Source organism: Hipposideros armiger, unplaced genomic scaffold, assembly GCF_001890085.2.
Source record: "Hipposideros armiger isolate ML-2016 unplaced genomic scaffold, ASM189008v1 scaffold_32, whole genome shotgun sequence".
NCBI lineage: Eukaryota > Metazoa > Chordata > Mammalia > Chiroptera > Hipposideridae > Hipposideros > Hipposideros armiger.
The window spans coordinates 974,271-998,088 of record NW_017731382.1 but is presented as its reverse complement, the minus strand read 5'-3'; the positions used below and the strand labels follow the sequence as shown (position 1 = coordinate 998,088).

Genomic DNA, 23,818 nt, shown 5'->3' with positions numbered 1-23,818 from the left:
CCCCCGCCCGCGCCGCCTCAGCCGCCGCTTCTCCCGCAGGTGTGAACCGCCACTTCCACATGATCTGCATCAGGGACAAGTTCAGCCAGAACATCGGCCGGCAGGTGCCGTCCAAGGTCATCTGGGACCACCTGAGCACCATGTACGACATGCAGGCGCTGGTGAGCCGCACCCCGCCGTCCCCGCGGGGCTGGTCGGGACACCGGGGCGCTCCGGGTGGCGTCGCCGCAGCGCTGGCCCGGCGACGGAAGCTGGTACCCGCGCAGAAGCGCCTCTAAGGCGGGCGGCCAGCGGGGGCCTCCCCGTCGCGGGTCTCGCGGGAGCCCCGAGCGCCCTGGGCAGGAAGGTGGCCGGGTTCCAGCCAGGCTCGGATGAGCGCCATGCAGTCGGCGCCCCAGCCCGCCGGGGGCCCCGGAACCAGGACGCCAGAAGGGACACGGGGTGACCCTGGCGGAGGACCAGCAGGTGTCAGGCCCTGCGGCTGCAGCCGTGGGAACAAGGAGCTCGCAGGAGCGTGCGCGTGGGGGGCGGGGGCCTGTGCGGCGCCAGGGACGGCGCTGCCTCCCTGCGGGGCTCTGGGCCGCCGGCCCCCATCCGAGACCTGGGTGCGCAGCGCAGGTGGAGGGCGTCGCGACCCCGAGCGTCCCTCGCTTCCTGTTGGCCTTGGGCAAGTCGCCCGAGTCATTTGAGCCTCCCTGTCATAGGCGGATGGGGTACAGGTGATGGCTGTGCCCTGGACCCACCCACACGGTGGCCAGCGGGGGCCCAGGATCCTGGGGGGTTTCGCAGCTCCCGAGCTGCCGACAGGCGCACTCACGGCCGGCCGCCCGGTCTAACACGCCTGCTGAGTGGCAGCGTGCGGTCCGCTCCCACCAGCTCGCCTTCCTCCGCCTGGCGCTCCCTGTGTCCGAGTCCCCCGGCTTTCCGGCACACGTGGCCTGGGGACAGGTGGAACCTGGCACCCTCTGCTCTCCTCACCTGCTCCCTGCGGGTGGCTTTCCCAGCCACTGCCCTCAGTATCTTCAGGCCGTTCGCACACAGACATCCTCAGCGCTGCCACTGCCCTCTGAGCTCAGGACAGCTGCTGCCCGCTTCTGCCCCTGAGAGCATGTGCCAGCATCGTCCCGGGTGACACTAGCCCACCATTCTTTCCCCTCCTGACTCCTGCCAGTGTTGGCACTGCACTTGTGTCTTCTCTGGGCCCATAAACTGTGCCAGCAAGAACGAGCGGTCTTCACCCCTCATGCCACCTCGGCAGGCCCCTACGATGTCTCTCTGTGTCCCTGGGGTGTTCCTGAGTTGGCTTTTATGCCGTTTTACTCACTTGCTAAAATCACATTTTCTTTTTTTGTTTCTTAAAAAAATAAAATGCGTTCTTTGCCATCAGCATGAATCTGAGATTCTTCCATTCCCAAACCTAGAGAGGAACTTCGTCCTTCCAGAAGAAATCATTCAGGAAGTCCGGGAAGGTGAGACTCAGACACGGTCAGATTTGGGGACTGGAAAAGGCAGGATGTGGTGTCAGGGTGAAGGTCATGAGCCTCAGGGAAAAGTTAGGGTCACTGGCATGTGATGCCCGGCCCCCCTGGATAGGGGAGGCCTTGTTCACGAATGGTCGCGTCTCTAGAAGTGACTGGGCAGCCTGAGCCACCACCAGTGTGGGCCCTCGATAAGTGTCAGTCGTTTCTCTCACAGGAAAAGTGATCATTGAGGAGGAAATGAAGGAAGAAATGAAGGAAGATGTGGACCCCCACAACGGGGCCGATGATGGTAAGTACGGAGCGTGCCCCGTCCCTCCCCTGGGGCCCCGGGGGGCATGGCACCCACCCCTGGCAAGGCCTCCCCACAGGACACAGCCGCAGGTCCCGGCCTGGATTTCTGGTCCCTGACAGCCAGAGCTGTTCTGTCTGGTCCCACAGTTAAGTACCTTCCACCTGCTAAGTCAGGAGCCTGGCTCTGTGGACACCATATGTGTGGCTGACACCACAAACGCACCACAGTGGCCTCGGGCACTGGAGCCCACTCAGGCAGACCCAGTATGCAGTGCAGGGGGTCCGACGGTGTAAAAGTGTGCCGGTCATCTCCGTACGCGGCAGACCACATGGCAGCCGGTTACCCCGGGCGGGACAGGGTCCTGTGGCCTGAGCCAGTGGTGCCCGAGGCCGGCAGGTGGGCACGTCCTCAGGAGGACTGGCCCTCATCAGGACCGCCCCCAGCTCAGGAGAAGCTTGTTGGTTCAGAGCATTGTGTATGTGGATACAGAATTTTTTAATTGAACAGGAAGATGAAATAAAATTCTGGATATTCTGTTTTCAGCCAAATGATTTTGTCTCCCAGTTTTCTCATCTTCAGGAAGCTTGGGGAAAGCAACCGAAAAGTCCGGCAAAGACAAAGACAAGAACTCCTCAGACTTGGGGGCCAAGGAAGGGGCGGACAAGCGCAAGCGCAGCCGGGTCACCGACAAGGTCCTGACCGCGAACAGCAACCCTTCCAGCCCCAGTGCCGCCAAGCGGCGCCGAACATAGATTCTCCATGGGGATGGGCGGGCGGGGCCGTGGTCACCAGGCCACTGGGGTCCGATGCTCTGGCCCCTGCTGCCTGCCCTGGGGCCTGGGGGTTCCACGGCACCCACTCACCATCTGGGGCTCAGACGGACCCCAAAGACCAGGACTGCCCTGCCCTCAAGAGCTTTGTGACCCAGGCTCGTCTGTGCATCACCCACCCTACAGCCAATGCGGGCTGAGGGTCCCGGCCGCGGGCGGCAGAGAAGGCTTGGAACAGCAAGCAATAAAACACCACCTCCCCCACCAGTCTTCCTGGGGTGAGGCTCTCTGTGCACTGCTCTTGTTCAACTGACTGTGACCTCAGGAGAAAGCGAGGCCATCGAGCTGCACACGAGGCCTCTCCGTCACCGCCGAGGAAGCTGGGGACTGGACGTTTTGCCTCATTCACTGTACTGTAACGATGTATATAATTTGGTTGCTATTTAATTTTTAAGAAACCTATTTTACTAGTGTTTTATATGAAAAACATACTGCAGAAGTGAAAAACCTGTGTTGTATTTTTTCTGAGATGTTTTGAGGTAATGACCCCTGAGATGCTTTTTGCTCAGTTTTTATATGCCAGATATAAAGAATTTGTAGTGGTTATTTTTGTATTACCGAGTAACTTGCAAACCGACCGATGAATGAGTGGAGGGGAAGGCACGCTGCAGAGCTGACGGGACTACACTCCGTTTGCCGAACATTAAAGCACAGGAAAGTAACCCAGAGTCGTGTGATTGTGGTGCCAAAATCAGTCACTTTGCCTACAGTAGGGAATTTTTGTTTTTCCAAGATTTATCACTGACACACTTAGATTAAGTACCTGACTCACTTGATACAATACAGATACAAGCGAGTCACAGCAGCGGATGTGACAGGCCCTCTAATAAACCTATGAGGAGCGCAAAGGAGGCAGAGCTGGTGCGGGACGTCCCCATGGGCCCTGAGCCTGCGGCTGGGCCCACTCAGAACCCAGGTCCAGCCATGCTCAGTGAGCCAAGAAGCGGGGCGCTCCCTCCTGGCTGGCCACCACGCCTGCTCTCTTCATCTGGACAAACCCTGAGGACACTTGAGTTCCCGTCCACCTAGGAGCAGGAGGTCAGAACTCAACTGCAACCCCTCAGCTAAGGCCAGGACCCTGGTGCTGAGAGGCTGCCCAGCGTGGGGTCAGGCTGGCCTGCACCAAACCAGTCACTTCGGGGCCTTGAAGACAGTACTGGCAACTGGCATCCGGTTCCCTGCAGGGCAGGACCAGCAGTGCTGGACACGGCATCCTGTCCAGGGTCTGCTGACCCTGAGCAGCAGCTGGTCAGCCCATCACCCTGGACTGGCACCTGTAGCAGAAGCGTGCACTCTGTAGCTTGGGGGCCCCGTGGGGCGTGTGTCCAGCAGAACAGCTGCCACAGCAGGAACCTGGACAGAGCCCAGGGTGGAGCCCAAGGCCACCCTTTCCCCGGCACACCCCTGCCATTGGCACTTCTCCTGAGATGAAGTCCTATGAGGTCTGCTGTCCAAGCACAGCAAGCACCACACCCACCCCCCAGTTGCCCAGACGTGCTAGGCTCTGTCACCTTGCCACAGACAGGCAACAACAAAAGGGAAGAGAGGGGAGGTCTGCCTGATGGAGAGTTCTAGAACCAGCTGGGAGGAGGACACACCCCTTTCACCACCAGTGTCCACCAGCCTTCACTCAGCACCCACTCTGTGCCAGGTTCTGTCGCTGGAGCTGTGATGCATGAGAGAAACCTGGGGAGTCCACCAGAACTGGCAGAGAAATGGGCAGAGAGCATTGGGGCTGCACATAGAGCAGACGGGGCTCACTGGTAAACCCCTATCTGAAACAGCATCTTCAGAGACCTCAGAACATACCTCGTTAATAACGCAAGCCTGCCTAGTTTCAATCAACATTTTACTGCACTTCTAGGAGAAGGGCAGCCGGGCGAGCAGGTGGCCCCCAGCCCTGGGCATCCCGATCGGCCTATCTCCCATGTCTTGGCACCCTCTGGATTGCAGTCCTCAGCAGGGGCAAGGCCGACCGAGCATCCCTGCCTGGGTGGACATAGATACCCACGGCCTCCAGGATCTCCACTTTCCTTCAGGTGGACCCAGCTCCCATCTGTGCTGTGTGTGGTCTGTGCAGGCCAAGTTCGCAGGCATCTGTGGCATGTAACCTTTCCTGGCCGCACAGGGGTCTGATCTGTGACGTGCGGGTCTTATGTGCACCCACCACATAACAGAAGGCGCCAGTGGAAACTATCCAAACAAGAAAACAGCTTGGATGGGGCTAAAGGGGTGGAGATAGAGACTCAAATGCCTGCAGCTATAGAACAAAAAGAAACTCCTTATGCAGTTCAGGCTGTTGACTTAAGATAGAAACCCCTGCAGAGGCTCTTTGCAGCAAGGGCACTAGGGCCTGACCCCCTTTGCTGCATCGCTGTGGGTGGGGACCACGTGACCAGGTGGCTGTGGACTCAGCACTCCCGCTCCAGCCCGCTGCAGCCCCACATGGGTGAGGCTGAGTGGGCTCCCAAGTATTACCGAACACACACTGAGCAGCAGTGGGGAGCAGCGGGCTCCCTACGTGGCTGGTTGGGCGGAGATGGGCAGACTTTGCCCAAATAACCTGACCACAACTATTTTTGCCTGAGGAAAGTGTTCAGGCAGGTCTAACCTGAGCTCGCCTCAGCCAGGCTCCTGCTAGAGCCATCGGCGGGGTAATGCCACCGTGGGGCACACCAGTGACTGCTGGTGCAGGAGATGGCCCTTCCCCGCGTGGCCAAGCCCGTGTGGCAGTGTGTGTGAGGTGTGTGCCTGGCGCTACGTTCTCGGCCCCCTGGCCCAGCCTGGGCAGTAAGCCACCTTGAATGCTGAGCCCACATTGGGCGTCCCAGGGTGCCAGCTTGTTCCCACTGCAGAATGGGGTCCCCAGGTTAACACCCCCTCTGAGATGAGCTCTGTTCAAACTGTGCACAAAAGCAACTGAAGGTGCTGTTGGGTGTGGCTATTACTTGTACAGCATAAGCTGGGCAGTGTCGTGTGGACAACCCCGGGGAGAGCCGTCTACAGTCCTGGCCCTGGCAGGAGGCAGCGGCGAGAAGGCTGTTTGTTGGGTCACAGATGGGCTGGGCGGTGAAGCCAGGAGGTCCCCCCCCCCCAACGCACGCTCTCTCATCTATGTTGCCTGGGGCAGAGGAGGGGTGGAGCCTGCCAACCCTAGTGCTCTCAGATCAGCCAAACCCTAAACTACCGCCTGCCCCCACACCCATCAACTCCTCCATCAGAGGCTCCCCAACTAGCTGGATATCATAGCCAGGGGCCCCAAGGCAGGTGCAAATCCACTAGAGAGAAGGTCATGCTGTGGCCTCGGTCCGCAGTGGGCTAGCCTCAGCAGGTGCCCAGCAGCTGCTTCCAGGAAATGTACTCTGGCCATTGGTAACAGATGACTTGCAGAAATGCCCAGAGCTCCATACCTTCGAGGGAGTCACCACTGTCCTTTTAGAAAGTGAGATAGCAACGTACGTAGGTTCCACCCAGGTGAGACTGTGCCCTGAGATAAGGTCGGCACCAGCACCCAGGGAAGCCTTGCGCTGTGCTCACAGCCAACACTGTTAGCTGTCACCAACTGCATAGCACAAGGCATATCGCCATCCCCCGGCACAGGCTGACAGGGCCCAGAGAAGTGAGCACCCCTGCAGGGCTGGGCTGTAGCCTTCTCCTATTCGCCACCATCGCCCTGGAGGCAGCCTGCCCGCAGCTCTTCTCATGGCAGAGTCAAAAAGTCAGACTTGAGTCTTAGCTAATTGTTTTGAAATGATAAATGGTATAGTAGCTACAGCAGATGAATTTTACCTGGGTGGCCACCCCCAATCTCCATTTCAAGGGGTGAGTCACCAACTTTGCCGGAGCCCCTGTGTCACCCAGCAAATGTCAGAGGCAGAGGTTACGTAGCGGACCCACAGGCACTGGAAAATCTGAAGCGGCAGGTGATTTTCAGCTGTCTGAAATCTGCCAATGGATGTAAAGGGGCAGCCACCACCAGCCACCTCCCAGCCCCCAGAGAGGCCCCTAAGGGGGCGCTTAACTGATGTGGGCCTGTGCTGAGCAGCCCCAAGGGTGACCTCCTGGTGTTCAGGCTTTTGTGTGGTGGCTCCCCTCAGTGTTGGTGGCTCCCGTGCTGTTCTTATAATCCTCAGAATTCGGCAAAAGCAATGGGATGTCAGGCCCACGGTGGTGACCGTCAGCAACCTGGAGAGTCTCCTGCTGGCCTTGAAGAAGCAAAATGTCCAGTGTGAACAGCCACCGGAGGGGACACAGGAGTCTGTCCTGCCGCCCCAAGAAGATGAGTCCGGCCAACAATCTGAGGGAGCTTGGAGGCAGATCGCACCCCAAACAAGCCTCTCTGATGAGACTGCAGCTCAGGTGACACTAGGAGGTCCCCCAAAGGAGGCACTCTGGGGGAACATCCTGGGTCACCTTCTGGGGGATAGTCATCTTGCGGGACAGCTTCCAGGCAATATCCTTCTTGGGGCATCCTCCAAAGAAATTCTCTGGGGGGAAGCGACATCCTCAAAGGGTCACCAGCCTCTGGGGAGCGCATCCTCCCGGGCGGGGCTTCTGGGGCGGGGGGGGGGACCTCGGAGGAAAATCCACGGGGATGAGAGGGCGACCTGGGAGGGGTTCTGGGGACAGACACTCTTTGGACAACCTCCAAGGGGCATCCTTCGAGGGGAATTCTGACAGAAATCTCAAGACCAGCAAGTTTTGGAGGGACGCATCCTCTAGGGGGGACGTTCTTCCAGGGGAAGGGGTAATCGGGGGATGGGCATCCTCGGGTCAAAAGGTGTCTGCGGCTCAGGGACGCTGGGCGGCGCGTCCCCAGGCCCGCCCCGGCCCCGCCCCCGGTGCCGACCAGCCGTTAACGCGCACTCGGGCCCCGCCCCCGCCCCCGCCCCAGCCGATCCCGGTGCGCAGGAGCTCCTCGGTGCAGCGCTCAGGCCAGAGGTCAGCCTGACGCAATCGAAGCCCTTTTAAAGCCCACTCGNCCCGCCCCCAGGCCCGCCCCCGCCCTTCCTTCCTCTTTCACTTTCGTTTCCGCCGCCGGAGCGCGGGTTCCCGCTGCCGCCCGAGCATGGACGACCCGGACTGCGACTCGACCTGGGAGGAGGACGAGGAGGACGACGACGAGGGTCTGAGCGCCGGGGGCGACGAAGATGGCGAGGCCGGCGCCCCGGGGGACGCGGACGCGGAGGAGGAGGAGGAGGAGGCGGCGCGGCCCAGCGCGCTGCAGGTGCGGACCCCGCGCGCCCCGCGCGTCCCTGGGGAGGCCGGACCCGCCGCCGCGGGGTGGGGGCAGCAGCCCCGCTCCGGGGAACACTGTCTCCTTCGCTCCACTCGCGCCCCCGCCGGGGCTGGGGGCGGGGGCGCCCCTTGGAGACTCGGCTCGGGGCCCGCCTCTCCCTTCCCAGCCGTTCCCCTTTCCCCGACCCGCGTCCTCCGCGCGCTGCCCTCATGAACGCCTGGAAACCCCGACATCTGCCTCTCCTTGGGCCCGCCAGCTCTGGCACAGCCAGGGGCCCTCGCAGGGGACCCAGGGCCACCCTGAGACCGAACTCGCGTGGTGACATTGCCTCTAGGCACATCCTCGACCGCCCTGTCTGGGTCAGCCTCCTCCAGCTCGTGGCTGCCTTCCAAGCCCCGGCCCTCCGCGCGGGCCACCTCACTGCGTCCGCCAGCCTCTTAGCCTCCCCAGGACCCTCAGGGAGCGCCTTGCCCTGCTCCCCGCCCACCCAAGGCCCCTGCGGCTCAGGCCCCAGCCCCCAGTCTGCCCCACCCCTGCTGTTCCTCATGGGTGCAGCACCCACCTGCTTGGGCTGGAGCCGACCTCCCACCCTCTTGGAGGTGGCCTTGGTGGCCGCGTTTCTGAGCCGTGCCCAGCGGTTCCTTGTGGCTCCCACTGGTTATTCATCACACCGCCTGCTAGGTTGGTTATCCCTGGTTCCTTTCGTTGCCCCTAGTTACTTATTGGTACCAGCGGCTACTTTTGCTGCCACTGGTTACTTGTCCTGAGCAGGTTTACTTGCACTCACTGCGGTGTGAGTGCCCTTGTTCCAGCTGGGGTTCCCCGGTGTTACGGGGGACCCAGAATGGTAGCCGTTGCCCTGTGTCCCAGTTGCTTTTGGATGAAGGCACCTTGGCACTGTGTCCGGAGAGTCTTGAAGTCCAGTCTTTGCGGTCTCTCGGTTGGATTCTCGTAGCCGATGAGAGCACTGGTTTGCAGGTTTATCTCTCCATGTCTTGAGGTGGTCACCGAAAGGGACCCTGAGAGGCCCCTGTGCCTGCCTGGAATGCCAGTGGCCTCAGCACATCCAGTGCTGGGGTGGGGGCGAGTTCCTTGAAGAGGCAGGCTGGGCAGTGGTCAGGGTCGTGGGCTTGGAGTCACAGGGCAGGAATCTGGTTCTGTCCCCCAGCAGATCCCCACAGGTGTGGCAAGGATTAGGTGAGAGGACAGTTCACCCATAGTTCCGCAGGCTGCTCCACTTAAGGCATACTCTGTTGCCTTGACCACCCTGTGAGATGCCCACAGTCATCTGACCTTCCCCCCCAAAGACCCCCATGATGCTCCCCAGCTGCCCTGCCCTGGGCCCTGCCCAGCGGTCGCCATGCAGTGGGCTGTCGCGCGCGCATGTGTGTGTGTGTGTGTGTGTGTGTGTGTGTGTGTGTGTGTGTGTGTACGTGTGTGTACGTACGTACGTACGTACCTGTGAGTCTGGGCGTGTCCAGTCAGGCCCCACCCTCAGGCAGAGCAGACAGGGGAGGTCCCCAGCTGGGCAGGCCCAGCAAGCAGAAATATTGGGTCGTATGGGGAAAGCCATGACGCATTTTTGCATTGAAAAACAGAAAAGTATGTTACGACTTTCCCAACAACCCAGTAGAAACTGACGCAGCACTGGGGCTGGCCTCTGCTGAGTTTCAGTTTTGTTCACTGGCCCTTGGCTGGTAGGAGAGGACCTCACCAGCTGGCCCTGGTTTAGAAATCAGGCAGAGGGGCAGCTCCAGACCATGGCTGGGACTCAAAACCATTGAAGGGTCTTGGGGGTTCAGAATGGGGTCTAGCCAGGATACGCGGTGGCAGGCCTCGCCTCCTGACCCCCCTTCCAGCAGTCCTTTACTTCTAGGATCCTGGGACCCAGGCGTTTCCTCAGGATGAGTCCCCTCTCCTGCCATGCCCAGGGGCTGCACCTGCCCTGTCACCCCCTCACCACCACCACCACCCAGCCTCAGTCACACAGTTGGGCTCAGCTACCCTTGTAAGAAGGTGGGGCAGGCTGTTTCCCTAGCATCCTGGTCACCAGTTACCTCCCATCCTTCCTGGCCTGTGGAGAGAGGGCTGCAGGGGTCAGGCGAGCAGCAAGGAGCCTCTGATTTCTTGCGGAGAAGCCACCCACCCCCACCCTCGATGGGGCTGGTGGCCAGGAGATAAGGGTCCTGGTCAAAGAGCAGTGGGGTTGGGCGGGATGGGATTGGTCAGTCATTCCTTCATCAGACCCAGCGATGGGTTTGGGGCCCCTCCTAGGGCTGTAGGTGGCGAGGCCACGGCCCTTGGGAATACGTGCCTGGTGACAACTTAGAGCACAGTGTAAGGAGGAAGCAGTAGGGAAGTTGGGGTTTCCTGGGGAGAGGTGACAGCTGTGGCCCGAATGGGGGCAGCTAGCAAACACGGGAAGGGGAAGGGAAGTTTGAGCTTGGAGGGCTGCACCCCAAGAATGTTCATGTTGGCCTGTGGGTCCTGAGGGCTGGAGTGGGTGGCAGGGGCTGAGAAGGGGGCAGGCCACTCCAGACCCCTCTGGTTTGGTTGACATCTGACCCAGGTCCTTGCTGCCCGGGATGGGGATCCCGGGGCGGGGAGGGGGGGTCCTGCCTGCTGGTGGGCCTCAAGGAGTGGGGAGGGGCTCCCGTGGGGTCTTACCCCGTCTTCTCTTCCCAGTCTAGGATGATGGAGTCCCGAAACTGGCGAGCCATGCGGGACACGCGCAGGTACCGGCACCACTACCCGGTACGTAGCTGCCTGCAGCCCCCTCCACCCTCAGCAGCCCCTGGGTCCAGACCCTCCCACTTCCCACCCAGAGGAGGCCAGCGGGCCGATGTGCCCTCGAGACTTGCCGCCCCAAGCCGCAGGGCCCCTTTATAAGCGGTCACAATGCGCGCTCACGAGGCCCCACACCGCCGGCCACTGTGGCAGCCTCGTCCTCAGCCCCTGCCCTCTGCACCGTGGGTCTCAGGCAACCCTTAGGCTACCTTGGGGTACAGATGAAGGGGACCTCCCAGCCCTGGCTCACACTGGTGGGGAGGTGAAAGGTGGTCGGAGGAGGATGCTGGCCGAGCTGCCGATGAGGGGCCCAGGCTGGGCGCGTGGGGTCTTCTCCGGCCTTCAGGATGTCTGGAGGTTTTCTGGCCAGGGGCAGACGCCCCCTCCCCCAGGAACACGCTAGCCTGAGGGACCCTGGAGGGCAGCCTGTTTTCATGCTGTCCTCACCGGCACCTTCTGTGGTTCTTCAGGATTTGGTGGAACGAGAGAGCAATGGTGACATGCCAAACCTGAGTTTCTACAGAAACGAGATCCGGTTCCTGCCCAACGGTACGCACCCACTCACTGCAGGCAGTGCCACCCTGCCGGGGTGTCCCCTCGGCCATCTGCTGGCACCTGGTTTGGGAGGGCTGCATGTTGGGCCCCTGGCTTTCAGGTAGCCCCACAGTGCCCCCTGGAGGCTGCTGAGGGGACCCCAGGACCCCAGCCTGTGGTTTGGACGCCGCTGGCACACTTGCTGTGTAAGGGGCTGGACAATAAATATTGGTGGCATTGCAGGCCCGAGGTCTCGGTCACAGCTCCTTGGCTCTCCCGCCACAGTGGGAAAGCTGCTTATGTCCACTAACGAGGAAGGGTTTTTTACATTTTTTAAATGGTTGGAAAAATTTAAGGTACAATCATAATATTTTGTGATATGAGGGTTATATGAAAATCAGATTTCAGTGTCCATGGGTGAAGTTTTATTGGAACCCCCACGCCCGTCGTTTATGCGTGGTCTGTGGCTGCTTTCCCTGCGACGCACATAGTTGCAGCCGAAACCGTGTGGCCACAGAGCCTCCAGTAGTCAGTGTCTGGCCCTTCACCGAAACAGCGGCCGCCCTGTGGGAGACGGGGCCATGGGTGGCTTCCAGCTGCAGGTTCTGTGAGAGGCAGAGTTCCAGCTAACAGCCTGTCCTTTGGGGAGCCAGTGAGACCCCTTTTGCAAAGACAGATGCAAGTCTGGGACAGCTTGTTCTGCCCGGGGCCTCCGCCCTCCCACGGGTGGGGTCTTCTTTCTTACGTGTGTCTTCAGTCAGCAACGGGGTTCCCCTTTCCAGACTGCAAAGGGGCTGAGACATGTGGGGGTTTAAATCACAAGAGACGAACACAAGCTGCAGAGCCCCAAGGTCCTCAAGGCCGAGGGGGCGGGGCTTTGAATGCACCGGGCTGACTCCTCGCTGTGGGGCTCCTAGGCTGTTTTATTGAGGACATTCTTCAGAACTGGAGGGAAGACTACGACCTCCTGGAAGACAACCATTCCTACATCCAGTGGTGAGTGGGAGGGCCTGGGGGAGGAGAGGCTTGGGAAGGGGTGGGCTTGGGGCTTCAGCGGGGAGGGGCTCCAGCCAAAGCAGGGTTCTGGGGTGGGGCTGGGACGGGTATGCAGGTGCTGTGGGGGCGGGGCCGAGGGCCTGGCTCAGGCGGAGCGTAGGGAGCAGGCACACTGGCTCGTCTGTCCGAAGCTGCCCTTTGCTCTCACTGCAGGGTACTGCAGGCTGGTGGTCGTTGAGGGAAGACCCCGCCGTCCCACAGGCTGTGGGTTCTGTAGCTGTAACAGCCTCTGGCTGGCTGGGAGCTGATGCTGGACATGGGGGCAGGAAGAACAGCAGACACACTGGCTTGAGCGGGGTGTGGGCCTAGAGGGCCTAGAGGGCAGCTGGCGCTGGCCTGTCCCACGGAGCTGCTTTGACACGTGGTGGCGGGTTCTGACCGCGGCTTGAGGTGACCCTTGACGTGTTCACACAGCGTGTCTTTGAGGATGCTCGCAAAGTCCTCTCCTTGGCGCAGGGTGCCACGGGAAGAATTTTGTGGCATCAGTGATGGGAGGGAAAGAATAAAAAGGACTGGCCGCCCTCACTGCTGAGCAGGCACGTGCCCGTCCTGTGCCCTGTCCGCGACGCCTTCCCTGGGAGCCCTCCTGCCCTCACCCCTTGGCTTTGTTGTGAGAGCCTGTGGCACGTGTTGGCCTTAGGGTTGAGTGGTGAGCCCAGACAGGGCAGTGAGCCAGCCACCCCGGGCTGCCCAGCTGGCTGAGAGCCCGCGTCTGCCACTGATGGGACCGTGTCATTTCTCCTCCCACAGGCTGTTTCCTCTTCGGGAGCCAGGAGTGAACTGGCATGCCAAGCCCCTCACCAAGCGTGAGGTCGAGGTGAGCTCGCGTCCGCTGCCCAGGGAGGGGCCACGTCTGGCCACAGGCATTTGTGTGCCCCTAGGGAGCCACTTGGAGTGCAGGAGCCAGAAGACCCCCCCCCCATTATCTCCCCTCTACAGGGGTCCTCACCTCCGCCCCCCCCTCCCCCTTGCAGGGCGGGGCTAGCCTTTGCCGGGTGAAACAGGTGCTCTGATGAGATGCTGGGCCTTTCCTGCCTCGTGCCCAGCCCTGGGAGCCCCTTGAGTTCCTCCCAGCGGCTCAGGGCTTCCCCTCAGGGCTGCAGCAGACGCTCAGCCAGGTGTGTCTCAGGGCTCCTTCGCCCTCAGTCTGAGTCCAGGCTTCTAGATGAATCGGGCCGAGGGGGGCACTAGCCAGCCCGACATCTGCGCCAGCAATGGCCCCTGAGCTCCCTGCTCTCTTCCGGGTGCACCCCAGGCTTTTAAAAGCTGCAAGGAGGTTGGGGAGCGGTTTGTCCAGGCCTACGAGCTCATGCTGGGGTTCTACGGGATCCGGCTTGAGGACCGAGACACAGGCAAGGTGTGCCGGGCACAGAACTACGAGAAGCGCTTCCAGAACCTCAACTGGTGAGGGCCGCCCCACCCAGCGGCTGGCACAGCCCGACTCGGGTTGAGGGGGAGGGGCTGTGCTCGGTTTTAGGCAGGTGTCGCTGAGCATTTTTGGGGCGGAGGGACGAGTGACTAAGACTCTGAGCACCGTCCGTTTTGCTTGCAGGGTGGGGTGGTCCCTGCCTTGGCGGCTGAGGACTTAAAGGAAGTCCTGCTCTTCAAGGCCTCTCCGGTCCTCCTCCAGCCCTAGTGGGGGGCGGGGTTCATGGGACCAAGGGGTAGTAACCCTTCTGGAGGGTGGAGGGTGCATCACAGCCCCCACACACACTGAGCTCCTGGAGGAGGAGGGTGGGCCTTGGTTGCGAGCCGCCCACCAGCGCCCCCCTCTGGTCACCCGCCCCCCCCCCAGCCACAGCCACAACAACCTCCGCATCACGCGCATCCTGAAGTCGCTGGGCGAGCTGGGCCTGGAGCGCTACCAGGCACCGCTGGTCCGCTTCTTCCTGGAGGAGACGCTGGTGCACCGGCAGCTGCTGGGCGTGCGGCAGAGCGCCCTGGACTACTTCGTGTTCACCGTGCGCTGCCGGCGCCAGCGCCGCGCGCTGCTGCACTACGCCTGGCAGCACTTTCAGCCCCGCCGCAAGTTCGTGTGGGGGCCCCACGACAAGCTGCAGAGGCTCCGGCTGCACTCTCCGCCCCGCCCTCCCCTGCCAGCAGGCCCCAAGCAGGCCGAGGGCGAGGACAGCCCGGGGGACCCCCTCGAGGCCGGCGCCCAGGAGCGGACCTGTGGACTAGAGGGGGAGGGAGGCGGGGACAGCGTGCCCGAGGGGTCCCAGCCGGCTAGCGAGGGGACCCAGGAGGTGGGAGCCCTGGAGAGGGACCAGGGAGAGCAGGCCGCTGAGAGCCAAGGGGAGGGGGGGCCAGAGCCTTCTAGTCCCAAGGAGACCAAGAAGAGGAAGCTGGAGGTGAGCCGGCGGCTAGAGCAGGCCCCGGGGGACCCTGGCACCCAGAGTGCCTCGGAGGTGGAGAAGATTGCTCTGAACCTGGAGGGCTGCGCGCTCAGCCAGGGCAGCGTCAGTGGGGAGACCCAGGAGATGGGCAGCCAGGAACAGGAACGGGGGGAACCTGAGCAGCCCGGCCCCGCGGTGCCAGGGGCCAAGGTGGCAGACGAGGTGAGGAAGCGCCGGAAGGTGGACCCGTGTTCAGGGGAGGAGGAGGCGGTGCTGTCAGCCGGTGGTGGTGACCAGACACCGGCCCCCACCTGCCCCCCTGCCCCGTCAGGGAGCCCTGAGGCGACAGCGGGTGGGGAGCAGGACAAGGAGGCAGAAGGCCAAGGGGAGCCGGAGCAGGGGGCCCCCAGGAGCCCGGGCTCTGCTGTGGAGGCGGGGCCACCTGCCAGTCCCCAGACGCCTTAGACAATGGGGTGCCAGCGGGCTGGGCCCCAGCTGCCCAGCAGTGCTGGCCTCTCCCTGGGGCCACGACAGCTGCCGTAAGCACAGGCCCCACCCTGCGGGAGCCAAGGACTCCAGATTCTCCCCTGACCGTATTTTCCGCCGCCGCCTCTGTGCCACTGCCCCAATCTTTGTAAATTGGCCCTTAAGGGTCTGGGGGTGGGAGTGGGGGCTCACTTTCTTAGTCTGGTACTGAGGCCTTTTCTGAATAAACTCGTTTGTCTTTGAGTGTTGGAGCGCGGATGCTGGCCCTGGGGGTGGGGCGGGGGAGGGGGGCTGCCTTCCTGACTGATGCTGCCCTTTGGGCTCTGGCCAGGCCTTGTTTTGTCATCCGTAGAAGAGTAAGTCTGGGGGCTCATGCACAGTTCCCTCGAGTGGGCTGAGGAGAGCAGGGTTGGGGTGTGCCCGCGCGGTGTAGACCATGCCTTTGCCTGCCCTGGTTCTGGGTACAGTGATGTGCCTTGGGGAGCAAACGCAGCGGTGCTCCCTGGCTGTGTCCCTGCCCTGCCAGCCACAACCCCCCACCTGTGACCCTCCCACACCAAGGTGCAGCGTCCCCAGGCCCCCTTAGCCTGGCCGGACACACCGCTCCCTTTCTATAGCAGCCCCCTCCCACAGGGCATGGCTGACTCTGGGCCTGGCTTCCGTCCTGACCCCGGCAGAGGGACTTTGCACGAGTGAAGTGATGAGGCCACAACTCCAGCGGGAGGAGGTGGGAGCAGAATGAATTCTGAGAGCTAACAGTGTGACCTGGGTTCCCTCTCGTGAAAAGCTCACCTCGCTCCTGGCCTGTTGGGGGTGTTAGACAAACGAAGCTATTTTGGAGGGAGAGCCTGACAACACTCACACGAGTGGGGGAGGGGCCTGTCCTTTGCTGGCTCCACCACGAAGAAATACCCACTGAGGTGGGTATAGGGCAGCGGTTCTCAACCTTCCTAATGCCGCGACCCCTTAATACAGTTCCTCATGTTGTGGTGACCCCCAACCATAAAATTATTTTCGTTGCTGCTCTATAACTGTAATTTTGCTACTGTTATGAATCGTAATGTAAATATTTTTGTTTCCCGATGGTCTTAGGCGACCCCTGTGAAAGGGTCGCGACCCACAGGTTGAGAACCGCTGGTATAGGGTGTCAACCCCTGAGTCTTCAGCAGGGTCCTCAGTTGAGAGCTTCATGGGGTCAAGCTTAGATGGAGAAGCTTGAAGCGAGGAAACCCCATTGGAGTTGCCCTGGGGTGGGGTCTGCCCAGCAGTGGGGACCCAGTGACAGGAGGGACTGAGGAGAGCTGGTGGGGGGACCAGGGTAGCTCCCCAAGCCCTGGGCTTGGCATGGGTGGGGCGGCTGCCCTCCAGTGCCCCTGCTGTCTCTGAGGACTTCCTAGGATGGCTCAGACCCTGCTGGGAGGGCAGGAGCGTTCCAGCTCTCAGGCCTTCGGGATTTAGTTCACGCCCCCCTCCCATCTGAGGCCTTGCCTGGCCTGCAGGAGCCGTCTAGGTCTGACCAACGGTGAAGCGGCTCTTAAGGGCGTCCCGTGCTTCCGCAGCTGCTCCCCGGTGCATCCAGCCTCCCGTGCGAGCCCTGAGTCCCACAGTGGAAGTAAAGCCCGGGCCGCGCACTAGGACCCCTACGGGCTCAGATCCCTGGGCATGGCCCCGTGTTTGAGAGGCCCCAGGTGCTGCCTCACTCCTGCACTTCCCTGCCCTCCCAGGTGAGGCCGTCTCCCAAATCCGGAGACCTGAGGTGCCCCAGGCCAGGGAGAACCGGGAACAGCTGACCCAAGCCTAACAGCTCCTGTTCATCACAGTTGCGCTCAGGCCCCTGGATCCTGGTGGCGTTTCCACTCTCTGCCGGGGCCACCACTTTGTCCTCTGGGGTGGGGAGGGGAGTGTGGGTGAGCGCGGCCCGTGCCAGTCCTGGCTGATGTGGACAGACCACTCAGTATAAAGTGTGAGGTAAGGGCCCTGGGGGTGGGAGGTGCTGCCAGCCTAGCAGTCCCCATAGCAGGAACCAGGGTGCGGGGGCCTCTCTGAGCCCTGGCACAGGGCACTCACCCTCTCTGGGGGTCTTCCTGGCTCTCACTCAGGGCCTGGGGAGGGGGAGGCAGCTTCCGCACCTCAGTTCTCGGAGTAGGGCTGCCCGCTCCCCAGGGGAGCCCTTCAGTGCGGGCTCCACACCCAGGATGAGGAGCATGTGGGGGAAGGCGCGCCTTTCTTTTCTGCTAAAAGGTGTCTGTGTGTAACTCACCAGTCTGGAATAATTTTAACTCAGAGGCTGGCCCAAAATGCCACTGTTGCTTTTTTGCCCCTAGCCGGCTGGGCGGGGAAGGCGGGCTATGCGGAAGCCCCCGCCCGCCCAGGTGGGCCCCCATTGAATGGGGGGCTTGTGCGCAGCCGGCGGCGGGGCGGGAACTGGCGACCTGCCCAGCGCCCGCCCCGCCCGCCGAGCCCCGAGCCCCAGCCCCGCGCCACCAGCAACACTCAGAGTGAGAGTGCCGCCATGGCCGGAGCCCCCACCCTGGCCCTGCTCCTGCTCGGGCAGCTGCTGGCTGTGACCGTGATGACCAAGGCTCAGGTGAGCACAGGGCCGCAAGCGAGCTGGGCTCGCACCGGCGGGCGGCGGGATGGGGCAGGGGCCAGGACTCCGATGTCAGACCTTGAGCAGCGCAGCCAGGGGACCAGGGGACAACCCCACACCCCAGCCACCCTGGGCCCACGAGCAGGCCTGGGACCTGACGGCGGCGTAGCCTTGCCACAGCCACCAGGCTAAGCCCCCACGGACATCGAGACTCCTCTAAGAGCCCAGGAGGCCACCCGGTCCTCTCCAGGCCCTGGTCCAACCACTGCCAGAGCTGCCGCGGCCACCAGAGACACACAATGTCGCCTTTGTTCCCCGAGGTTCCCTGTGGGGCTGGCACAGCCCCTCCCGGCTGAAGCAGAGGATATTGGGGGTATCTGAAGCTGGCCATGGTCATGTGAAAGCTCCCCCTCCCCATGCTGCTCCAGACCCGGGAAGAGGGGTCTCTCCGTCAGGCCGACCCGAGGGCCAACCAGGGGGACCCCCAATGCAGGAGAGGGGTGGAAGATCCCAACTGCCTAATAACATTTCTCCATTTCAGAAAGTGGGACCTCGAGGCCCCCCTGGTCCCCAAGGGCCACCTGGGAAGCCGGGCAAAGATGGCATTGATGTGAGTTTGGGGCATGGGAAGGGCCGGGGAGGGTTCTGTGGGGCTCTAGCTCTGGCCCCACCTGCCCTGAAACCCCAGGCCTGGTGGAGAGAAAACAGTCCCACTTCCCAGGGCTGGGTGATGTTGGGGTGACACGACAGCACCCCTCATGTGATGTGAAACGGGACAGGATGGTCCTTGTCCCTACTTGGGGCACACCCGGCGGGGGTTGTATCCCCAGGGCAAATAGTGGGGGCTGCATGGCAGTCTTTGAGCTGGAAATGTGGGTACTGAGGTGTGTCTCTGGGTCCCCCGAGGGGATGTGCTCCTGTATTCTGGGGGTGCAGGGCAGGGCCTCCCCCTCTGGGTGAGTCTTGTTGGGCTGCTGGGGGCTGGAGCCACCCTTAGAGGGGCTTGGGGGCCCGCTCTGCCCCCGAGATGGCACCCCCAGGCCAACAATGTGGGAAGGCAGGTGAAACCCTGCAGCCTGTCCCCTCCCAGCGGCCGTCTGCGGTGAAAGCCTCCCACCGCCCACCCACACCCATGAAAGGCAGGGGTCCCCCCAAGGCCTCTCCTCACCCATTTGAGCCGCAGGTGGAGTGCCCCTGGTCAGCCCTCAGCCTCCCTCCTCCAGCCCTGACCCCTGCAGGCCCAGCCTCCCACACCCTTCCCCCTGGGCTTGCACACCTGGCGCCCAGGGCTCCCAGGCCAAGCCTACCTTCCTTCTGGGACCTTCCACCTAAAACCTGGCCTGTAAGCCTGTTAAAGGGCCTCAGGCCCAGTGGTTGTGGGGGTGAGGCCTGGGCTGCCTGCCTGGGCCTCTACAAGTCTGGAGGTACCCCCTCTGACCAGCTGGAGACTGGAGGCCTCTCAGCTGTCTGCAGTCCACTTTCTGAAGCTTTTCAGGCCAGTGGAGGGGCAGGGCTTCATGACACATTTCCCTCATTTTTGGGGGTCCTGTCCCGGCCCATAAAGTGGTCCCCAAAAGCTGTGTGGGCCATGCAGGGGCTAAGCCCCAGTCTGTCCAGCTCACCCCTCTCCCCACCGTCTGGCTTTGTGCCTGGCCGTAGAGGGGAGGTGCCCCCTACATGTGGACAAGTGGGTGAGGGGCTCTGGGGCACAGCTCTGCTCCCCCAGGGCCGGGTTTTCAGGGGACCCTGGTCACATATGGGTGTCTTCCCTTCAGGGAGAAGCTGGTCCTGCAGGTCTGCCTGGGCCCCCGGTGAGTGTCCTGCCTGCCGTGGGGGGAGGGGCGGCCCCTTCCAACCTGAAGGGGAGGATGAGCTTAGAACAGAGGGGTCATTGACACCCCTTCCCACCACACTGGGCCCCGGGTCGCCCAAGGGGAGGCCTCAGAGGGCTCAGAGCAGGGATTGTGCCAGGAAAGGGGTGGGAGGGAGTGTGGGGTTCCGTGTCTCTGGGCCGGCTCTGGCTTTGAAGCTTTCTTTGGGCCAGTGCCCAGGCAGGCATGGGGTGTGGGGGTCAGCACAGCCCTGCAGTGCAGCTAGTCAGGGGTCTGACAAAGACGCCCTCACAGAGCTGCGCAGGCCCAGGAATTGAAGGTCCAGGGCTCACTGGGGGTCCCACAGAGGGACCCACCGGCCCTTACTGGGCAGGCGGAAGTGTCCAAGTGAATGTCCTACAGATATGACCAAGTAAGGGGGCAGCTGGAGAGGGAAGCCCCCCTGGGGCCAGCGAGGGGCGGGCAGGTGTGGTGCCCCAGCTGAGGCGGGTCTGTGCCACTGCGGGCGGGCGGGGCCTCTGTGGAGGGGGGCCATCTTGGATTGCGGGGTCATGCCCCTGCCTGGAAATCACTTTTCTTTTTGGTGAAGGACAGCCCTCCCCACTGGCCCTTCCCTCATGCCTCTGCCCACCCCGCAGGGACCAAAAGGGGCTGCCGGAAAGCCAGGGAAGCCAGGAGAGGCCGGGCTGCCGGGACTGCCCGGCGTGGACGTGAGTGTGCACTTGCCTCCCTGCCCCACCCCACGAGCCCCCACTCCCCTCCAGGCCTGGAGGGGTTCCTTCCCAGTGCCAGGAGTCAGGGTTAATCGCTGCTCTCCAGCTGGGCCTTCTCAAGCAGGAAAGCCAGAGTCTGATGTCCCCAGCAGGGGTCCCTTGGCCTTTATCCCAGAGCCTGGTCGTAGGTAGTTAGTCAGGCCAGGACGGGCGGGCGGGCAGCAGAAGACAGAGGCAGCCCACAGTAGAGGTGACAGTCCCACCTCTGGCTTACTGGGAACAAAAGCCCACTGCCCAGAACCCTCCAAGCCCCAGGCCGGCACATCAGTCACCAGAGGCTCAAGGCCTGCCCAGGACCACTGCGGGGGCCGGAGCGGGTCTGCGAAGTGGACGCCTGCCTGCTGGGCTCACCAACTCCAGCACGCGCTCCAGGCGCTGGCTCCCCACTGGCCCCCACCTGCCCCCAGAGCCTCTGGACACAGCAGGTGGACAGTGGATGGGCCAGGAGAGGGAGGTGCCAGGCCTGAGGGCTCGTTAGGGAAGAGCCCATTCTTAGGCTTATTCTCCCCGCTGCTCATGGGGGTGGGGGCAGCTCCTTTTCATGGGACCCTCAAGCCCTCCTTCACCCCCCCCTTTCTAGGGTCTGACCGGTAGGGACGGACCCCCTGGGCCCAAGGGCACCCCTGGAGATCGGGTAAGTGCCTGTGGCGCTTAGAGCAGCTTCAGTTCAGGGGCGAGGACGGAGCTGGGGGGGCCAGGCTGAGCACCCTCCAACCGCAGGGCTGTGGAGCTGGTAACTCTGAGGGCAGCTACCGTGACTGGGATGGTTGGGCTCTACCCTGCAGGAGGGTGGAGGGGCACAGAGTGGCGAGTGGCCAGTCCCCCGTGGTGCCCACCCATCCCACACCCACCCCAGTCAGAGTCGTCCTGGAATCCAGCTGTGTTGGGGAGGTTGGTATGGTTGGGGGGTGACTGGCCCCACGTGTCCACATCCTCCCCTGGTGGGCTGCCACTCACTTCTCTGTGCCCACTCACGAGGCCCACGGTCACCTAGACTTGCCCTGAGACTGACCATCGTCCACTGAAACCCACTTCCTGACTGACCAGCGCCTCTTCAAGGAAGACTTTTCCAAGCCCAGCACACCCTCCCCTTGCCCCTTGTGAGAAGTGACCGTCCACCTGTCCACCCGGCCCCTGGGTGCAGAGGGCGGGGAGGCTGCGGGGGATACCAGCGCACAGCACTGCCTTTGGGGACTCAGCTGTAGGATTGTTCTGAGTCGGAGACAAGCGAGTGGCTGCTGTGCCCCGGGTGGGGGAGGGCGGAGTAGAGTGTGGTTGGTGCCCGCCTTCCTGGTGGCCGATCCGGCCTGCGCTGCCCTTTCCGAGTCTGTTTCCAGTGGCCTCTTGCTAATCCTGCCCTGTTGGCTAGCGAAGGACTGGCCTCAGGTCACTGGGGCCTCAGTCCTCTGTAAAATGGGGCTCCTCCTCAGGAGCTGTAGGGTGGACTGGGGAGGGGAACGGGTTTGCAAACAGAGGTGGGTGCCTCGGCCCAGCCCACCCCTGACACCTAGTTTCCTTCTGCAGGGAAGTCTGGGACCTGCGGGGCCACCCGGGCTGGGGGTGAGTACCGTCTCTCCTGGTGGGAGTTTGAGGAGCTGGAGCCTCTGGCCAGGATGGGGTCGCCCACGAGCCCGGAGCGGCTGCTGGCCCTCTGTAGCCCCTCGGGCATTGGGCCCTCTCTGGGGGAGGCTCTGCCGCACCAGTTGCTCTTCCCCTAGGATACTCTTCCCCACACCCACCTGACCGATTAAGGAAGGGAGGGTGGGCGGGCACACCCGACCTGTTCCCAGCCGGCTCTGACCCACGCTTGGCTTTGCAGGGCAAAGGTCTCCCCGGACCCCCTGTGAGTACCGACAACCCTCCTGCCCCCACCCAAGCATGCCCACCACACCCAGAGCCAACCTGGCTGCCAGGTCCCAAACCAGGGCTGGGGGGAGGGCTTCTGGGGGGAACAGAGACCTGACTTCCTGCCTGGAGTCTCTGCCCCTTCAGAGAGGGCAAACTGGCCCTGCATGGGGGTCCGGGAGAGGGCTCTGAACTCCCCAGGCTGCCCGGAGCTCCTTGGGTGCAGACCCCCATTTCTTTACCCCCCAGGGAGAGGCAGGAGTGAGTGGGCTCCCAGGTGGACTCGGCCTCCGGGGCCCCCCGGTGAGTGGCTGCCCCAGACTTCCCCCCAATGCTGGGAGCGGGTGCCCTGCCTGCCAGGACCCCTGAATTTAACTGTAGGAGCTGCCCCAACTTCTCTCTCCCCCTGTATCCCCCCTTTCTTGGTGGGATCTGATGGAAAGCACAGGTCAGACCTCATGACCACAGAGGACATGAGCACAGGACAGGCCGGGGAGGTGGGAGGAGCTGGGAGTGTCCCCATAAGGGCACAGTGGGGTGAGGCTGCTCTCTGAAAGTCGCCGGTCACCTCACCTCAGCTGGGGGCTGACCCTGCTCCGTCTAAGTCATAACCCACCCCACCCCCAGGGACCTTCTGGACTCCCAGGCCTGCCTGGCCCCCCAGGACCTCCTGGACCCCCTGTAAGTACTGGGCAGGGGCTGCAGGATGGGTGGCTGTCCCCAGGCACCCCAGCCCCGGGACGCATGCCCATGTGGACTCCCAGCCTCTCCCCAGACACAGCCGGCTGAGTCCAGGGCTGAAGCAGGGATCTGCGGATATACAGGGCTCAGGCCCAGTGGGCAACCCCACCCCAGGGCAGGTGGTTTTTGTCATTGTCACATGCCCTGCCAATGGACCAGGAGTGCCCAGCACAGGCCATGTGGGGGATGAAGGGCCATTGTCCCCTGGTGGTCCCCAGTGGTGGGTGTGGGGCAGGAGGGGAAGGGATGGTGGGTGTCACAGTCAGCCGTCTCTGTGTTCTAGGGTCACCCAGGGGTCCTCCCCGAAGGCGCTGCTGACCTTCAGGTGGGCACCAGCAGCCATTCGTGAAGGGGACTGGGGGTGCCTGTGGTGGTGGGAGGGGCTGTGGCCCCATCTACCACCTGGGGACCCATCTGGAGAGCCACCAGCGCCCTCCTGCAGGAAGGCTCAGTGCAGGCCCCCCAGCTCCCACACTGCCTCCCCGTGCCCTCCCCACCCGTCCAGCCAGCACTGGCCACGTGCAGCCGTGGGAATCCAAATTAAGCAAAATCAAACAGGCCAGCGCCCCTCGGCCCAGCCACACTTCAAGTGCTCGGCCACATGTGGCCAGGGTCGGCTGTCCTGGGCAGACAGATTATTCCCCTCACAGAAGGTTCCGGGCTAAAGTCTGGGACTCACTTTGAGCTTTGCACTCATGTGAGAAGGAATACAGCGGCTGGGCGGCCCGGACTGGCTTCTCCACTCCGTGCAGCGGGGTGCAGCGGGTCCAGGCGGTCAGCATCCGGCCCCCCTCCACAGAGGGGCCGCATTGTCGAAAGACCGGCTGGCCTGGCTCCCGCTGATGCTGCGTGCCAGCTCTGCTCGACCCACGCCTGTCCCAGAGGGGGGTTTAGGGACCGTCCAGAATGGGGACAGCGGCTGGGCCCCTGAGGGGCAGGCGAGCAGCTGGAGTGGAGGTCGATGGCACCGGCTCTGCCAGAGCAGAATCCTCACGC

At 62.7% G+C, this 23,818-nt stretch overlaps 3 protein-coding genes across 4 annotated transcripts in view; all 3 read left to right on the top strand.

Moving 5' to 3' along the window:
- Positions 1–3,265, top strand: part of MRGBP (MRG domain binding protein) — a 7,831-nt gene extending 4,566 nt beyond the window's left edge. The window contains exons 2-5 of the mRNA XM_019637138.1: positions 40–161; positions 1,388–1,469; positions 1,696–1,770; positions 2,338–3,265. Coding sequence (XP_019492683.1) covers positions 40–161; positions 1,388–1,469; positions 1,696–1,770; positions 2,338–2,525 — 467 coding nt within the window. The 3' untranslated portion in view covers positions 2,526–3,265. The remainder of the gene's footprint in view (positions 1–39; positions 162–1,387; positions 1,470–1,695; positions 1,771–2,337) is intronic.
- A 4,341-nt stretch (positions 3,266–7,606) lies between these two features.
- OGFR (opioid growth factor receptor) lies at positions 7,607–15,284 on the top strand. Of its 2 annotated transcripts, none has more exons than XM_019637284.1 (7): positions 7,607–7,830; positions 10,528–10,596; positions 11,100–11,178; positions 12,081–12,159; positions 12,970–13,036; positions 13,475–13,623; positions 14,015–15,284. In XM_019637284.1, the coding sequence occupies exons 1-7, from the start codon at positions 7,672–7,674 to the stop codon at positions 15,018–15,020; spliced, it is 1,608 nt and encodes a 535-aa protein (XP_019492829.1). In that variant the 5' UTR covers positions 7,607–7,671; the 3' UTR covers positions 15,021–15,284. The 2 variants fall into 2 exon arrangements, with proteins under 2 accessions (XP_019492829.1, XP_019492830.1); XM_019637285.1 differs by having other exon boundaries at positions 7,655–7,830; positions 10,533–10,596.
- A 2,179-nt stretch (positions 15,285–17,463) lies between these two features.
- Positions 17,464–23,818, top strand: part of COL9A3 (collagen type IX alpha 3 chain) — a 20,230-nt gene continuing 13,875 nt past the window's right edge. Inside the window, exons 1-10 of the mRNA XM_019637283.1 lie at positions 17,464–17,628; positions 18,173–18,241; positions 19,407–19,442; positions 20,102–20,173; positions 20,817–20,870; positions 21,761–21,796; positions 22,056–22,079; positions 22,331–22,384; positions 22,709–22,762; positions 23,106–23,147. Coding sequence (XP_019492828.1) covers positions 17,554–17,628; positions 18,173–18,241; positions 19,407–19,442; positions 20,102–20,173; positions 20,817–20,870; positions 21,761–21,796; positions 22,056–22,079; positions 22,331–22,384; positions 22,709–22,762; positions 23,106–23,147 — 516 coding nt within the window. The 5' untranslated portion in view covers positions 17,464–17,553. The remainder of the gene's footprint in view (positions 17,629–18,172; positions 18,242–19,406; positions 19,443–20,101; positions 20,174–20,816; positions 20,871–21,760; positions 21,797–22,055; positions 22,080–22,330; positions 22,385–22,708; positions 22,763–23,105; positions 23,148–23,818) is intronic.

Coding starts and splice junctions, on each gene's coding strand:
- OGFR (XM_019637284.1), top strand. CDS start 7,672: ATGGACGACCCGGACTGCGACTCGACCTGGGAGGAGGACGAGGAGGAC. Junction 13,037..13,474: donor TCACCAAGCGTGAGGTCGAG/GTGAGCTCGCGT, acceptor GGTGCACCCCAG/GCTTTTAAAAGCTGCAAGGA. Junction 13,624..14,014: donor CGCTTCCAGAACCTCAACTG/GTGAGGGCCGCC, acceptor CCCCCCCCCCAG/CCACAGCCACAACAACCTCC.